The sequence below is a fragment of the Ziziphus jujuba genome, chromosome 5 (assembly GCF_031755915.1).
Source record: "Ziziphus jujuba cultivar Dongzao chromosome 5, ASM3175591v1".
Lineage (NCBI taxonomy): Eukaryota > Viridiplantae > Streptophyta > Magnoliopsida > Rosales > Rhamnaceae > Ziziphus > Ziziphus jujuba.
The window spans coordinates 8,906,019-8,922,323 of record NC_083383.1 but is presented as its reverse complement, the minus strand read 5'-3'; the positions used below and the strand labels follow the sequence as shown (position 1 = coordinate 8,922,323).

The window sequence follows — 16,305 nt, the reverse complement described above, 5'->3', positions numbered from 1 at the left end:
CCAACCAAAAATATAGACTTGAGAAGTGCCATTGCAATTACCAATAACCCGGCAATGAATGAAAATCATTTCAGCCGCTTTTTTTCATTTACTAACAATTTTCGATAGAGTAGTTATAAAACTAGTAGATTGATCTATAAAAAAATCTAATGATCATTTTTTTAAAACATAAACGAAAATATAATTAAGAAAAAACTGAGATGGCCTAAATAAAAGCTGTTGTGCATTTTTAAGAGAAGGACAACGGCGTTGCAGTTTACGATGACTGTTTTCAAAGATAGCGTTGTCCCCCTTTTAAATAGTTAAGATTAATTCACATGCGGCTGTCAAAAAGCAAAAAAGTTTTCTTAGTATTTATGGCTCATAATCATAGAGGACAAGTGTTGCATATTGATGTTTTTAAATCCACACATTATCATTCCTGAGGTTGACGAAGCTTGCTTCAGTTCTTAAGGCAATTCAGGTGGCCATTGCTTTTGGGTGGAAGTGTGTGTATTTTGAAAGTGATGCTTTAGCTGTTATTTAAAGCTTGGAGAATAAAGATAGAGGCTCTCTTCATTGGTCCGCTGATTATCTGTTTGGCAATCTTTTTGATCTTGTTTCTGCTTTTGATAATGTTTCTTTTGTTTGCTTTCATTAAAAGGCTAAACATGCACATATTATTGGTTAATGGGCTGCTTCTAACGAATACTTTGTTTGATCTATTGACCCTGGTAATATTCCAAAGTGTTTTGTTGATTGTACGATTCAGGAGTGCAAAATTTGAATCTATGCTCGGTTTTTGGCCCTTTTTGATTTGAATGGAATCCGATTTTCTAGCAAAATGAAATAAAATGTACCCGATGTTTTAAAAACATCCATTAATTATGTATAACTTAGCTGATAGTTAACGCGATTATCAAAGAATGCGAACTACTTGCCTCTCATATTGGATAAATTCTGACTAAGACCCACGGATATGCATCTAATACTGTCAGTGTCAGTCCTCCACTAAACGTTTGAAAACAAAAAAAATAGGAAAAAGGTCATACACTAAAAATTATTGGTTTTTTCGGTGAGTATATAAATTATTGGTTACAAGAATATTTGTATATCAATAATATACATAAATTTATAATAACAAAGTTAATATTTATAAATTTTTGTTTTTAAATTCCCATGCACTTCCGAATGAGTGACCATTGTATTTTTCTTTTGGCCAAAAATATTTTTTATTCATGTCTGTGTTTGGACTTTGGAGAAGAAAATTCGACGGACTATATTTTTTTTTTCTTTTTTTTGTCTTTTAAAAAAAAACAGATTTGATATCCTGTTTACACGTGGCAAAAAACTATTGACTAGATACCGAAGTGTGCGAGGACTAACGGCTGCGGGGAATATGTGCTTGGGCAAGTGATGTAGCTACCACTCCTTTGCATTATTTCAATCTCTTCTTCATCCTCCCAACAAGCTCAACGATGAACTAAAAACATAGAAATTCGAAACCAGAAAAAAATTAAAAAAATAAAAAGAAAATGTTACATATTTCAACAATGGAAAATCTAATTGTCCCATGCAGCTCAAAAGCTCCCATAGCAGCTAAACCATCCGAATTCTCACCAATCCCCACCAAGTCAACCATTCCTTTCTCCAAAGAATCCAGTTCAAAGTACCCAGATGTCCATTTGAATTACCTCTGCAAAAATGGACGCCTCAGCGAGGCCATTACAGCTCTAGACTCCATTGCCCAACGTGGGTCCACGGTAAGACCTAATACTTTTATCAATCTACTCCAGTCTTGCATTGATACAAATTCTATACACCTGGGTAGGAAGCTACATGCTCGTATCGGTCTGGTTGAGTCACCGAACCCTTTTGTCGAGACTAAGCTAGTCAGCATGTATGCGAAATGTGGCTATTTGGATGATGCCCGCAGGGTGTTCGAGCAAATGCGCAAGAGGAACTTATTCACTTGGTCTGCAATTATTGGTGCGTGCTGTAGAGAGCGAAGATGGAGGGAGGTTGTGAAGCTTTTCTACTTGATGATGGAAGATGGTGTCGTTCCTGATCATTTTTTGCTTCCTAAGATATTGCAGGCTTGTTGTCACTGCGGGGATATTAGGACAACAAAATTGATACATTCTTTGGCCGTTCGCTGCGGTTTTAGTAGTTCAATTCGTGTCAGTAATTCAATTTTAGCTGTGTATGCGAGATTCGGGGAACTGAGTTGGGCAAGGAGGCTTTTCGAAAACATGGATGAGAGGGACCGGGTGAGTTGGAATGCAATTATATCCGGGTATTGCCATCAGGGTCAGAGTGAAGAAGCTCATAGGCTGCTTGACACTATGACAAAGATAGGGATTGAACCGGGTTTGGTAACTTGGAATATATTAATTGCTAGTTACAACCAGTTAGGGTGTACTGATGCCGCTATGGAATTGATGAAGAAAATGGAGAGTTTTGGGATAAATCCTGATGTGTTTACTTGGACGTCTATGATCTCTGGGTTTGCTCAAAACAACAAGAGAAGCCAGGCGTTGGATTTGTTCAGGGAGATGCTTTTGGCAGGAGTAAAACCAAACGGGATTACAATTATAAGTGCAGTTTCTGCGTGTGCATCTCTAAGGTCGCTTCAAAAGGGGCTGGAAATTCACTCTTATGCCATTAGGATTGGTTTCATTGTTGACATGCTAGTTGGAAATTCACTCATTGACTTGTATTCCAAGTGTGGGGAACTGGAAGATGCTCGAAAAGTCTTTGATATAGTAATAGAGAAGGATATCTACACTTGGAACTCGATGATTGGTGGATATTGCCAAGCTGGGTACTGTGGCATGGCTTATGAACTATTCATGAAAATGCGGGAATCAGATGTACCTCCAAATGTTATCACATGGAATGCGATGATCTCAGGATATATACAGAATGGAGATGAGGACGAAGCCATAAATCTCTTTCAAAGGATGGAAAAGGACGGCAAAGTTAAGCGGAATACAGCATCTTGGAACTCTCTTATTTCCGGCTACCTGCAGCTTGGTGAAAGAGACAAGGCACTTGGGATATTTCGACAAATGCAGTCCTACCGTGTTAGTCCCAATTCAGTTACTATCTTGAGCGTCTTACCAGCTTGTTCAAATTTAATTGCAGCAAATAAGGTAAAAGAGATCCATGGTTGTGTATTTCGAAGAAACTTAGAGTCTGAACTCCCTGTTGCAAATTCACTAATAGACACTTATGCAAAGTCAGGGAACATGGAATATTCAAAATCCATATTTGATGGATTGTCTTCTAAAGATATTATAACTTGGAATTCTGTTATTGGTGGTAATGTTTTGCATGGTTGTCCGGATGCTGCCCTTGATCTATTTGATCAGTTGAGGATTTTGAGACTCAAACCAAATAGAGGTACCTTTGCTAGTCTTATCCATGCATACAGTCTCTCTGGACAAGTAGACAAGGGGAAGCTAGCTTTTTCTAGCATTTCTGAGGATTATCATATTATACCAAGTCTAGAACATTATTCAGCTATGGTAGATTTATATGGCCGCTCAGGTAGACTTGGAGATGCAATGGAGTTCATTGAAGATATGCCTATCGAACCGGACTCTTCTATTTGGGTTGCTTTACTTACGGCATGTAGGATTCATAGGAACATAGGCTTAATATTGCATGCTGGGAACCGTATACTTGAGTTAGAATCAGGGAATTATTTGATTTATCGCCTATTACTACAGGCATATGCTATATCTGGTAAGTCCGATGATGCTTATGCTTCAAAACTGAGAAAGCTTGAAAAAGAGAATGGAAGAAATAGATTTGTGGGTCAATGCTGGATTGCAGTAAAGAACAGAGTCTATTCATTTGATGCAGGTGATCGGTCTAAACCAGATCTATATCCTTGGATACAAAACGTAGCAGCAAAAGTAAGGAAACCCAATTCTTATGATGATTTCGCCATTGAGGAAGAAGAGAAGGAAGATGTGAGTGGTATCCATAGTGAAAAGCTTGCAATTGCATTTGCCCTTGTTGGCTTCTCATCTAAGCCCCGAACTATACGGATGGTTAAAAACCTGAGAATGTGTGGAGATTGCCATAAGACAGCCAAGTATATCTCTGTGGCATATGGGTGCGAAATTTATCTGAAAGACTCCAAATGCTTACATTATTTTAGTAATGGGCATTGTTCTTGTGGAGATTATTGGTAAGATCCGGCTTCATCCAAAAGGAGCAAGATCGTTAAGAGGGGTGCCGATTATGGTTCAAGCTGTTTCTTGGTCTTGCAGCTTGCTATAATTTCTACTAATGTGATTTTTTTTTTTTTAGAACGGGATACCTCTCCTTTCTCTTGATTTCAATTGATTATTTGGAAATATATAGTTCCTAGATGCTGACCCATGCTTTATGAACAGGCTTCCGCAAAAAAATATCAAACGATGGAAAAAAAAAACACTGGAGAGTATTTATATTTTTCTCCAAGTTAAATTGTTTATAAAAGAGAAGTAGTGACAAAAAATAATCTTGAATTCATCTTTACTTTAATTACAGTTAATACGACTAAGTTTCCGCTCGTTTACGTGATGCATGAAGCAAGTCAAATTTGCAGAATTGTTTCACATGAGAAATGTTAATTACGAATCTGAGTGCATCAATTTTTCCTATCACCTGGATCTTGAATATGCAAGAGTAAAAAGCATTTCAAATAAAAATAATTCTACAGAGACAAACAAGGTACGAGATAGTAAGATACCATGTCCATTGAAAGTGTTTACACAGTCAATTTTATCGTTGAAGTAGATGAAATGGTACTTTGAAAAATTAAAAGAAAGAACGGCATGATTTAGTTACAAAAACTCTGGGAAGAAATCGGCGTAAAAAGTATGTAACGGATTTGAACTAAAGAAAAAGGGTGTTTTTAGCTTTTTGATGGAGACACAGTTGATACACCAGAAAGATCAATTCCCTATCATCCACAATGATTGATTGCCCTGTACGTGTCTGATGCACAGAGAAAATGCTCCATATATTCCAATATGAGAATAAAGGGGTGGGCTGCTAGTTTTGTTTGGCTCCATTTTACGAATTCAATTTGTAATGCATTAAAGCCAAGTGATTGATTCATGGCAAGCACTATATGAATGTCTGTTACAAATGCCTTCTAGCTAGCAACAATAATGCTCTTTTTTTCTTGTCAGGAAAAACTATGGGGAATCTGATTCTTGTTCTTTCAACCCTTTCCGTTGTTAGTGGAAACCAGAATTAGCTTCTTCCACACGAGGGTTGAAATCTTTGTTTTCTGTGGACATAAAGAAACACCCTTTTTGGCTTCTCATAAATCCCCCACATTTCTTCCCGTTCTCAGCACACTCAACACTACTCCTTCACAGGTGACCACTCAGATTCAGACTCAGACTCAGGCTCCTTCACCACTTTTGACCACTATTCCAAAGATGGTAATTATACTTAACTTGTTACTTTGAAATGATTTACTACTTATCTATGCTTACTTAGAATTCATTGTCTTCTGTAGGACAAATTGCTTTCGCAGACTTTTCATGATTCAGCCAAGAAACCTGTAACCGTTGGACCGTGGGGAGGCGACGATGGTGTTGCCTGGGATGACGGAATTCATTCATCGGTGAAGCAGGTGGTGATAACTTATGGAACGGCCATTGATTCCATTCAGTTTGAATATGACGATAATGGAAACTCCATTTGGTCAGAGAAGCATGGTGGACGTGGAGGTTACATAACAGACAAGGTCAGCCTTTGATTTTCTTCTAGTGTTGCTCAAAGTTGAAGTGGATGCCCATTTTTAATTATTTAGTTACATACCGGTGGTTCTTATATTCTTAATTCTCTTCAAGTATTTCTCATGTACAATTAGTATAGAATTTGAAATTTCGTTGCTAATTGTTGATGTTCAATTGGCACTACTTATAACACAAGCTATACCTTACAGGTTAATCTTGATTGCCCAAATGAATTCTTGACCTCAATTCAAGGTTATTATGGTAGAATAATTGCATGGGGGCCTGTTTTACTTCGATCTCTCACGTTTAAAAGCAACAAGAAAACATATGGGCCATTTGGCAATGACGAAGGAACAAGTTTTTCACACACAATGAATGGAGGAAAGATTGTTGGGTTTCATGGCAGGTCTGGTTGGTATGTTGATTCAATCGGGGTTCATCTATTGCCTCGTCAGCAACAGAACTCCTCCAGACCTCTGGTACATACACAGAGTCGATGCATCTCTACGGGAACTGATAACGTTGGATTCTCAGTAATACAAGGTAATATAGGCCAAAGCTATGATATAATTCTTGCTGTCAAACAGAGGGAAGATGTAAGTTCTAAGCCTCTATCACTCAAGTCAAACAAAAATATTAAGCTCTCAAAGCAGTTCTCTAATGATTCTGATCAAGACTCTAGCAATAGTAGCAGTAGTGATGAAGAAACCAAAGAGAAGGTGATGAATTTTTTATTTTATTTTTTTTAATGTTTCTTTCATTTGAAACTTTTCATAAATTTAATTCAGTCATTGAAGAAAATAAAATCATGTTTGATGATTTTGTGTGTAGAAAAGGGCAACAACCAAGACTCCTGCTGCCCAAAAAATGCCTACTGTGTCAAAAGTTCCCTCCATGGTTGATGGTGTGGTAACATATGGTCCCTGGGGTGGTTCGGGTGGTTATGCATTTGATGATGGAACTTATACAGGCATCAAACAGATAAACGTTTCTCGCAACATAGGAATCGTATACGTCAAAGTTTTCTATGATAAAAATGGAGAAGCTGTACCAGCAATCAGACATGGTGGAACAGGAGGATTCAAAAATGACAAGGTAGATATTAAACTAAACTCTTACACAATTTGATACAGATTCACATGATTTTTGTGATCTGGTGGATATGGATGATTGAGCCTCACAGTTCCTCTCCATAAATACCTTAGTATATCATTCTTGTATATATATATATATATATATGACAAATTAATATTAACTCACATTTGGTTTGGACATTTGTAGATAATCTTCGACTATCCAAATGAAATTTTAACCCATATAACAGGCTCATATGGACCTGCAATGTACATGGGGCCTAATGTCATCAAGTCACTCACTTTCCATACCAATATCAGAACGGTTGGCCCATTTGGTGATGAACAAGGAAACTCTTTTAGCTCCAAACTGAAAGAAGGGAAAATTGTTGGATTTCATGGGAAAAGTGGTTTGTTTTTAGATGCTATTGGTGTGCATGTAATAGAAGGGAAAGTACCTGTGCCTGTCAGAAATCCTACTTCTAGTGCAATTGTTCCTGTGGGTAATCCTCCTTCTAATGCAATCTTTCCTGTGGCTAATCATCCTTCTAATGCAATCGTTCCCATGTCTAATCCTCCTTCTAAAGCAATTGTCCCTTTGGGTAAGCAACCTGCTATTTCTGAGATTGACCATCCTCAATGGCCTAATAAACTAGTTTTGGCAAAGCGAGGACCGGTTGAAGAGGTAAAAAATCTATAACAAAATTCGATTTTGCATGTAAGTGCTCGTTTGATAAACGTTTATGTTTTTTGGTACATTTTATTTATTTATTTATTTATTGTAGGTTGCTTGTGGAGTAGTGAAAGAACCAGCTCCATGTGGGCCAGGACCATGGGGTGGGGATGGAGGGAGACCATGGGATGATGGGGTATTTACTGGGATTAAGCAGATTTATTTGACAAGAGGACCAGAAGCCATTCACTCAATCCAGATTGAGTATGATCGAAATGGACAATCAGTTTGGTCTGTTAAGCATGGTGGAAGTGGAGGAAATATAATGCACAGAGTAAAACACCCTTTTTTTTTTTTTTTTTTTTTTTTTTTTACAACCTTTTTAACTATGTTTTTCACTAAAATCTGAATCTCAAAATCTCCAATTTCAATGTTTCTTTAGCAAATTTATGCACAGATTAATTAGAGTGAATTTTACACTATTTTGCAGGTGAAATTGGAATTTCCACATGAGGTGCTCATTTGCATATCCGGTTACTATGGTAGTATTGACAGAGATGAGAGGCCTAAAGTTATAAAGTCACTAACATTTTATACGAGTCGAGGGAAATATGGTCCGTTTGGTGAAGAAGTCGGAACATTTTTCACTTCTACCACAACAGAGGGCAAAGCGGTTGGATTCCATGGAAGGAGCAGCTTGTATTTGGACGCCATTGGAATTCATATGCAACACTGGCTTGGTAATCAGAAAACCACAAAGTCTTCCCTCTTCAGAAGATTTTGATTTTGGCATTTTGGGACCAAAGTAAGCTATCACGTAATAACGATACAAAAAGTATAGTACGAACTTTTAGAGGAAGTAAAATAATGCTCCGGTTGTTTCCTCTTTGGGTTGGAGGAGAGAGAAAAAGGAGAAAATTTGGGATTCAATAATGGTCTATATGATAAATGAGCCCAGTACTTGCTTGATTCGAGGCTAGAGCCTTGCCTGTATACGATAATTAAGATTCTTGTTAATGATTCCTAGTTCAGATTGAGTCTAATTATTCTAATACTCTTCGGCTCTTTGCTATCTTTTTGGGCCTCTTACTTTAATTTTTCCTGTATATATATATATATAATTGTATTCTTGAGATGGGCTATGGACTGTTGGGCTAAGCTAAACCAGTCCCCGTTGATGTGGGTTCGTAAATGGGTCTTTTTTGGAGATTGATCCATTCAATTATTGGGCCATCCCATGGAGAAGCCTAAAATACGAGATATAGCTTATCATGCTAAAATATTGATTTTATTTCCCTTTGTATCCATATTTGGGATTGATTTGACTTTTAGGTATTTAGAAAGGAATTGGTCACTGGATTGAGCATTTGGGAGAAAGTTTCGACACTGGGATTGCATTTTAATTAAGTTTAAGAGTAACAAGAAAAGGCGAATTTAAGCTGCTACTCTTTTATTTGGAAGTTGCTTAACCCATTCGAAACTCTTACTATTACTAAGCCTATAATAGATTATTTTACCCACAAAAAAAAAAAAAAAAAAAAAAAACACCTGTAATGGATTAGAGAATATTAATAACGTCGGTGCTGCGTAATTATCCTTATAAATAATTTATTGCATGGCTAATGTATTGCTCCTTTAGTTCTTTCCTGATAAATGGGTTTTCATCCCTCCCATCCACTTCAATTTAAAATTGGGATGGGTATTAATGTCAGATCTAAATAATTTTTGCAAAAAAAAAAAAAAAAAAAAAAAAGGGGATAAAATTTAATTAAATGACAATATTTTCAAAAGTAAACATCTAAACCTTCATCAATCATTGAGTTTCGATTCATAAAAGAGAGAAACATCTATCCGAAGATACAGGAGGAGCCATGGCCCTCCTCCAAGCAAAAATATTTAATCATAACAATTGAGGGCAAGCCTAGCCAATTCATGAGCCACCTTATTTGTTTTATGCGCTGCGGAGAAAACACACAAGCCATTATTTATGTGGCAGTCTTGGCAGTCTTTAAGTGGCGAAACTACTAATATTAATGACCAAAAATTGAAATTGAATTTGGATTTTTATTTAAATTCAAAACACTACACCTGAATGTATTTAAGCATTATTTGACAGCTTGCTATGAAGATGATACGCCTTTGATGGGTTTGGCAAGTTTGCAAATAAATGTAGCAGAAAAAGAGTGCTGCTTGTAGCATTAATAGACCATATATGAATTGTAGCATATAGTTTGGTAGACCTAATTAAATGTGGAATTAAAGTAGTTCGAGATTCCGTAGAGCAGAGTCTTATATGCTACGAAATTGACACGGGACACCTATCGCAATCGAAGGTATTAATATGCCACTTGCATTCTCTAACATTAATTCCAAAAAACAACCTCTCTATATCAGACTATAGACAGTCGAATCAACTTATATATTGGGTTTGGTATCAATTATTAATAATAATACTGGACCAAGATTCTGTGGTAGATTTTATTCCCCTTGCTTTGCCCTTTTCTTTTTTTTTTGCATGGGGGACTCAATTACGCATACCATACTAAAAAATCGTCAAACATTCAATATTTATTCTTCTTTATATATGCTTTGTATATCATTCGTCCTCTACCTCACCAGGTTTATTAATTACTGTATATATTATATATTATATATCATATATTCCATAAACATATTAGAAGGAATAATCAAAATCTCAGAACCCCTTATTAATTATTAAGGGTTACAAAATATCTATATATATATGTATATATAAAGAGTTTTGATCTAGTTGCCCACATATATCTGTATATAAGTAGATAGTTAGCTAGCTATATGCATAAGATTACTAATTAATAATTAATTATCTTCCAAAGCTTTCCACCAATCTAACACCTTCATCCAGAAGCAATATCCATCTCTAAATTATTGCAATGCGTGCATGTTTTGAAATCCCTCTTCATTGTTTTGTTATATAAGGAAATTTTCAGAGTTAAAACACTTTGCTTTCAGTTTTTCTCAACAATCAAATTGGCCGTACGCTGTCTAAGTTCTTTGGATTGGATTCAAATTCCAATACAACTCACGTGACTTAGTTTTATATATGCTTTATATTGGTATCATTTCAAGCTCCAAACTTACTATTTATAGCAGTTTGAACTCACTGTTCCATACGACATTATGAGCACAGCCATGCATATATGTTACACCATATTAAGGGGATGAATATGGCCCAGGATTCAGATTGCCATGATTGATGCGCTAGCTAATAGCTGTATATATATATATATATAACCTCTACGACCTTTATGGCCATGGAGTTGCTATCAATTGGTTATTTTAGTAGTGTTCTAGTTCGACTTTTGTTTAGAGATGAAAATGTTTGGCTAACTCTATCCCATATGCAAAAGTCGATGATCATATGAGGAATACAATTATTGGTTTCATAGTCAATTAATAATTTTGATTTCTTTCCAATTTTTGAACACTCTTTTTCTACGAACTTGTAATTGTCGGTTGGTTTTATGTGCTTGGGAATTGGGAAAATGAAATATGAATTTAGTCTTTATTTCGATGCATATATGTTGAGTTTTCTACACTACGTACAAGAAAAGACTTCGTATTGAAATGTTAATTTGTTTTTATTGAACAGCTTTTAATTTATGTCTTTCATGCTTCACTATCCTCCATTAACTTAGTTGATACGTACATTTGGTTGAATGAATTGTCCAATTGATTTAGATTTTTCCAAACACTTTACATGCATCTATCAAATCCTAATTGATCATGAGAAAGATAAGACCATTCTGCTATATATGTGTGTGTATACATATATATATATATATATATTGCTTTATTAACAGTAAAATAAATACTACTCAAAAAGGTACTATGCATGCATGCATGCATATGATGCTTTGCTCATTAAAAGATAAAAGTAAGAATAGATGAACCAATAATTATAATGAAAACAATTGGGAATGAGCTGTAAAATTATGAAAAGTGAGGAAAGCAACCTTTTTTACTTCTCGGATTGAATGCACTTTTTTTGTATCCTACTTTTTTAAAGTCTACCTATATGGATCCCTCTAACTCAGTAGGGCCATGAATGGTGAAGTTCTATATGATTTGGCTAGCCTACTAATTAATAATTATAAAATAAAACCCAAAAAGAATAAAAAAGAGATAAAGTAATGAGAAGAAGAATCTAATCCAAGGAATAATTGGTGTCAGGTAGGAAAAGAGGCAAGCAAAAAAAGGGGGATGTTTTTGCTTCTCGAGCTGCTTTGCCTGTAAAGTGAGAATTGTGTTGGTCCACGTAGCTACCCATTGGATTTCACTTTTGCTAGAGATGAAACTTTGGCAGTAAAAAGGATAAATTATTTGGCCTTCACCAAAGACAGGTTGAAGGAATTAATGATGAGGGAAAGACATACACTCAATACTTTTTTTCATATTTCTTTCAATTTTGATTGTGAAATTTGATTTGATTTGATTTCTTACACGTGGGAGGTGGAAACTTTAAGATATATAGAAAGTGGGCCCCACTGTCGGGTAAATTTTGTAGGTTAAATGCATATTAAACTAGCTTAGTTTTAATTAGAGATAGAAATTTATATGAAATAGTTGAGTGACAAAGTGGTTATTTTGTTTGACAAATGATTATGATTCAAATCATCAATTTTAATATTTATAAAAAAAAAATTAGAAGGAAAAAGCAAATAAATATAAATAAGACTTCGGAGGTCATCTATCAATGTAGGATTTGCACTAATTGCAATCAAATAATTCAAATGCATGTGTTGCCAGCTAGTGTTGGAAGCAACAAATATAGCAAATTATAGCTTAGTAATGCAATGCAAGTTGCTTCCAACCCAATTGGTGGACCCTCTCATCTATAATTAGATGAGTCTGTAGTTGGAAGAAATAAGCAAATATTGATAGAAATCTCTGATATATAAAATGTATACCAATTGAATTCTCAATTTGGTCTTACTTGACAAAATTACAAATTTAATTTGACTAAATAACAAAGAAAATATTGCCCACTTGCTTGTCCATCGTATCACCACTACAATATTCCCAAGTCAGTACAAGAGTTTGCATTCATTGATGATTTGGAGGATGGAAAATAAATAAATACTTGGATTTCAATTTTCGAAGCCCATGATCCTTTTATATACATATTTTCTAAATATATATTGTTTGTGGATGCTCTCTAGTTATGTTCTCTCTAATGTATATATCTGAAGAGAATGTCGTATTCTGAATGAACCAATAAACAATAAAGCAGAGGAAGATATTGAGGATAGTGTTTGCATCGCTGTCATTCCAACCTATATAACTTATTTAATTATAGTTTTGGTGAATAAATTAATTGTTTGATTGTGTTGTTTTGTAGGTTTTGGAAAAAGATTAAGATCCCATTACTATATTTTTAACAATCCACCGTTACAATAAAAGTATATTTCAGTATAAAAGTTGAACATGCATGTGGTTAAATTAATAAAGTTTCCTTATATCTTATTTGAGCCCCAATCTATATATGATAACTTGTTAATTTTTATTCCCCTGCCTTGGACGCCTACTCTTTAATATAAAAGTAACCCACTAGCATCCACAAAACGGAATAGCTTTTGATTTATATAACTGATTTTTTTTTTCTTAAACTATATATAATTTATATATATATATATTGCTGAATTATATAAATTATTGATATTTTGACCATAAAGTTTTTCCCTACTAACATTTATGCTACGATGCACATAGCTAATTCCTAGAGTTAGATAAAATATACGTTGATGAGTTAGAGACATCTCACTCGTGCGTGTATGGACGCGCGCATATTTAATTATTAATGTATAAACCCAAAAAAAAAAAAAAAAAAGGGAATCGAGATTGTAACCCACTTCTATCTCCTGTCCTTAAGAAAGATCGATTAAGATCTTCAACCCTGAACTTCAAATCTTCATCGTTTTTTGTAAACGATTACAAAAAGCAAAATATATATATAAGCCTTTTTTTTTTTTTGGGGGGTAAATTATATATATATATATATATATATATATATATGTTCCTGTGGAACTATGGTGGTTAATAATATATGGCTGAAGCCGAATGATAAATATCCTTAAACTTCCACGCTTTCAATTTTTGTTTCTTTCTTTCTCAAATATCCCATATTTCGCTTTTAACATTTATTATGAAAATTAACGAACAAAAAGATAAAGGAAATTCATTTAGAAATTTTCCTGATTTATATTTCAATCTATATTTTTTAAAAAATTATCACTAGCATTTTATCTATTAGTTTTTAAAAAATAACATTATATTTTTATAATTTTATTTAATTTTAAAATTATCAATAAAAACTAATACATGAACCTGTTTTTAGAGAACATGAAAAATAAAAAGAGATCAGTGATAAAAAAAAAAAACTTAATTAGTCGTTCATTGGGTTTTGAAGGAGGTTAGTGATGTACACAAATAAGTTTTCACGTACGCATGATTTTTTTTTAATATTAATAGAGATTAATTAGTCATTGTTTCAAAAAAAAAAAATATTAATCAGTCATTCATTTTAACATTAAAAAAAAAAAAGTTGAAGTACGGAATTGGAACAGTAATAAAAAATAAAAAATGATAATCATGCTATTCATTTATTTATTGAGTTTTTGCAGATGAACAATGATATAAATGATAAGATATTAAAATTGTGAAAATAATTGAGAAAATGAAGGCCAAGGGGGTGTGGGGGTGGGGTGGGGTCCTACACAACATGACGCATAAGTGTTTAGTCGTACAATTTATTATCCAAACTGTATCTGACTAGAAAATATTTGTCATTAAGCAGCAGGCAGCGCTCATGTTGCAATCCCAAGTGTGAAGGACAATAAGAACTGTGATGTACATATGGCTGTCGAGGATTGGCTCCATTTTTTAACAAATGAGTGGTTTTTTAATTTTTTTTGTTGCCCTAGACGACATAGACAATGTAATAGAGACCATCTTTTTTTTTCTTTTTTTTTTTTATATATTTTTGAAATCTTCCTTGTCTTTTTGTTTTTGAACATACAAACACTGGTTTTGAAAACAATTTAAATTAAATATTGCCCCTCGTTTAAAACATTGATTTGACTATCGAGCACTGGGTTTGAGTTGTTAGAAGATTAATTTCCACTCCTTTTTTTTTTTTTTTTAATGAAATAGTTCAACTGTTCACACTATGATTGAAAATGCGTATATGTACACCCAAAGAGTACGTGCCATTGTTTCGTCGAACCAAATGAGTATAAGATTTACCAAAAGAAAAAAATAAATAAATAAAAAAATAGAAGCAAATGAGTATACGGCACCGATTATATACATATATAACAAAGAATAGAGATACTATTTAATCTTAATTATGATGGTCTTATGGTTAGGTAAAAATCCATATTTGTCTCATAACTTTTTGCAGTTTTTCATTATCACACGAAGGTACATAGAATTATCATCCACTTTAGCTATAATTAATAGTTTGTAATTTGGCAAAAAAAAAATTCCACGTGTTTTTTTGGCTAAAAATAAATAGGTTATTTAATTCTGTTCTTTAAATCATTTTATATATACAATATTATGGTTGAAAATTATTATTATTATTTTATGAATGCCAGAAAACTTGAACTCTATTCGTTTAAAAATTAAAAAAATTTACTTTTGATTTTTGAACCTTTAAAATAAAAATTTAACCTTTAAAAATAAAAAATTTAGTCGTTAATAACCGCAAAAATTGTGAGAACGAATTATAAGTGAATCCCAACGAAAGGGCTCATAGCAGCCTTTTTTTTCTCTTGCTGAAAATAGTAAGCAGAAAAACTGGCAAAAAAATGGTGATCCACATTGACATTGGTAGTGAAAAAAAAAAATAAAAAAAATAAAAAAAATAAAAAAAAGAAAAAAAAGAAAAGGAAAAAGGAAGAAGCCATTGTTGGGTGGTCCAAGAAAAGTTCATCAAGAGCTTGAAAAGGTTCATTTATTGATTAGACAATCATTTTCATTCGGCCGAATTGGCCCTATCCGAGAGGTAGACAATACCATTCGTTAAAACCAATTAGAGATTTGGGTCCCTCTTAAATAATGATTTTTTTTTTTTGGTCATTGCAAAATTTTAATTGTGGAGACAACTCAATCTCCTCTATTGCTCCAATCATAATCTACCTTCACTTCAGCGCCAGCCTTTTTATGCTCCTCAATGCTATGTACAAGTTAGCTCATTAAATGCTTTATTGCACTTCATAAACAAACAAAAATAGTTACTCTTCGACATTTTAATGAGATCGATCCGCTGAATTTTTCCAAACCTGTTTCTTCCAGCCAAAAAGAAAAAAAAAAAAAAATAATAATAATAATGAAAAGCAAGAAAACCATAAATCCAAAAGTTAGGCGCCAAAGAGACCCACTTGGCAATTGACATTTTTGTCATATATAGCTAAACTAAAATTGTAGAAATACCAAAAAAAAAAAAAAAAAATTTGAATTGACTAAACTATAAGTCTATGAGGATAATAAATCAAGTGGAATATAGCCCAAAAAGTTGAGCATAACCAAACACCTACTCAAACATCCACTTGGGATGTGTGGCTTCAACACTGAAAACAAATGTTTTTTTATTTGAACAAAAGAGTAATTCTCCAAACACACCCCCTTTAAATTTGTTATTTGCAAAGAAGTACTACCGTTGTTTGTGATTGGGTATTTGGAAACTGCGCATACACAATTTATAATCTAAGGCTTAGATTCTGTGATATTTCTAGGGAATTCAAAAATGATAGGCTATGTTTGTAAAATATAATCAATAAGTGATTAC

The 16,305-nt window shown here is 33.8% G+C and overlaps 1 protein-coding gene and 1 long non-coding RNA gene across 2 annotated transcripts; one reads left to right on the top strand and one right to left on the bottom strand.

The window, feature by feature from the left end:
- Nucleotides 1-1,384: 1,384 nt before the first annotated feature.
- LOC107406443 (pentatricopeptide repeat-containing protein At1g19720) lies at nucleotides 1,385-8,549 on the top strand. Its single transcript, XM_016013563.4, has 9 exons — nucleotides 1,385-4,180; nucleotides 4,389-4,394; nucleotides 5,192-5,429; nucleotides 5,507-5,737; nucleotides 5,939-6,448; nucleotides 6,561-6,824; nucleotides 7,011-7,487; nucleotides 7,588-7,809; nucleotides 7,966-8,549. Exons 1-9 carry the CDS (start codon nucleotides 1,515-1,517, stop codon nucleotides 8,257-8,259), a joined length of 4,908 nt encoding a protein of 1,635 aa, XP_015869049.2. The 5' UTR covers nucleotides 1,385-1,514; the 3' UTR covers nucleotides 8,260-8,549.
- Nucleotides 8,550-9,256: 707 nt separating this feature from the next.
- On the bottom strand, nucleotides 9,257-11,229 carry LOC112490078 (uncharacterized). The gene is made up of 2 exons (XR_003054361.3): nucleotides 9,564-11,229; nucleotides 9,257-9,433 (listed from the first exon to the last, which is right to left on the bottom strand). It is a non-coding gene; the product is annotated as an uncharacterized LOC112490078 (long non-coding RNA).
- Nucleotides 11,230-16,305: the final 5,076 nt, after the last annotated feature.

Bases quoted from the DNA above. Each gene is read 5' to 3' on its own strand.
- LOC107406443 (XM_016013563.4), top strand. From the start codon at position 1,515: ATGTTACATATTTCAACAATGGAAAATCTAATTGTCCCATGCAGCTCA. The intron at 5,430-5,506 runs GTAATTATACTT...TGTCTTCTGTAG, and splicing joins TGACCACTATTCCAAAGATG to GACAAATTGCTTTCGCAGAC. The intron at 7,488-7,587 runs GTAAAAAATCTA...TATTTATTGTAG, and splicing joins AGCGAGGACCGGTTGAAGAG to GTTGCTTGTGGAGTAGTGAA.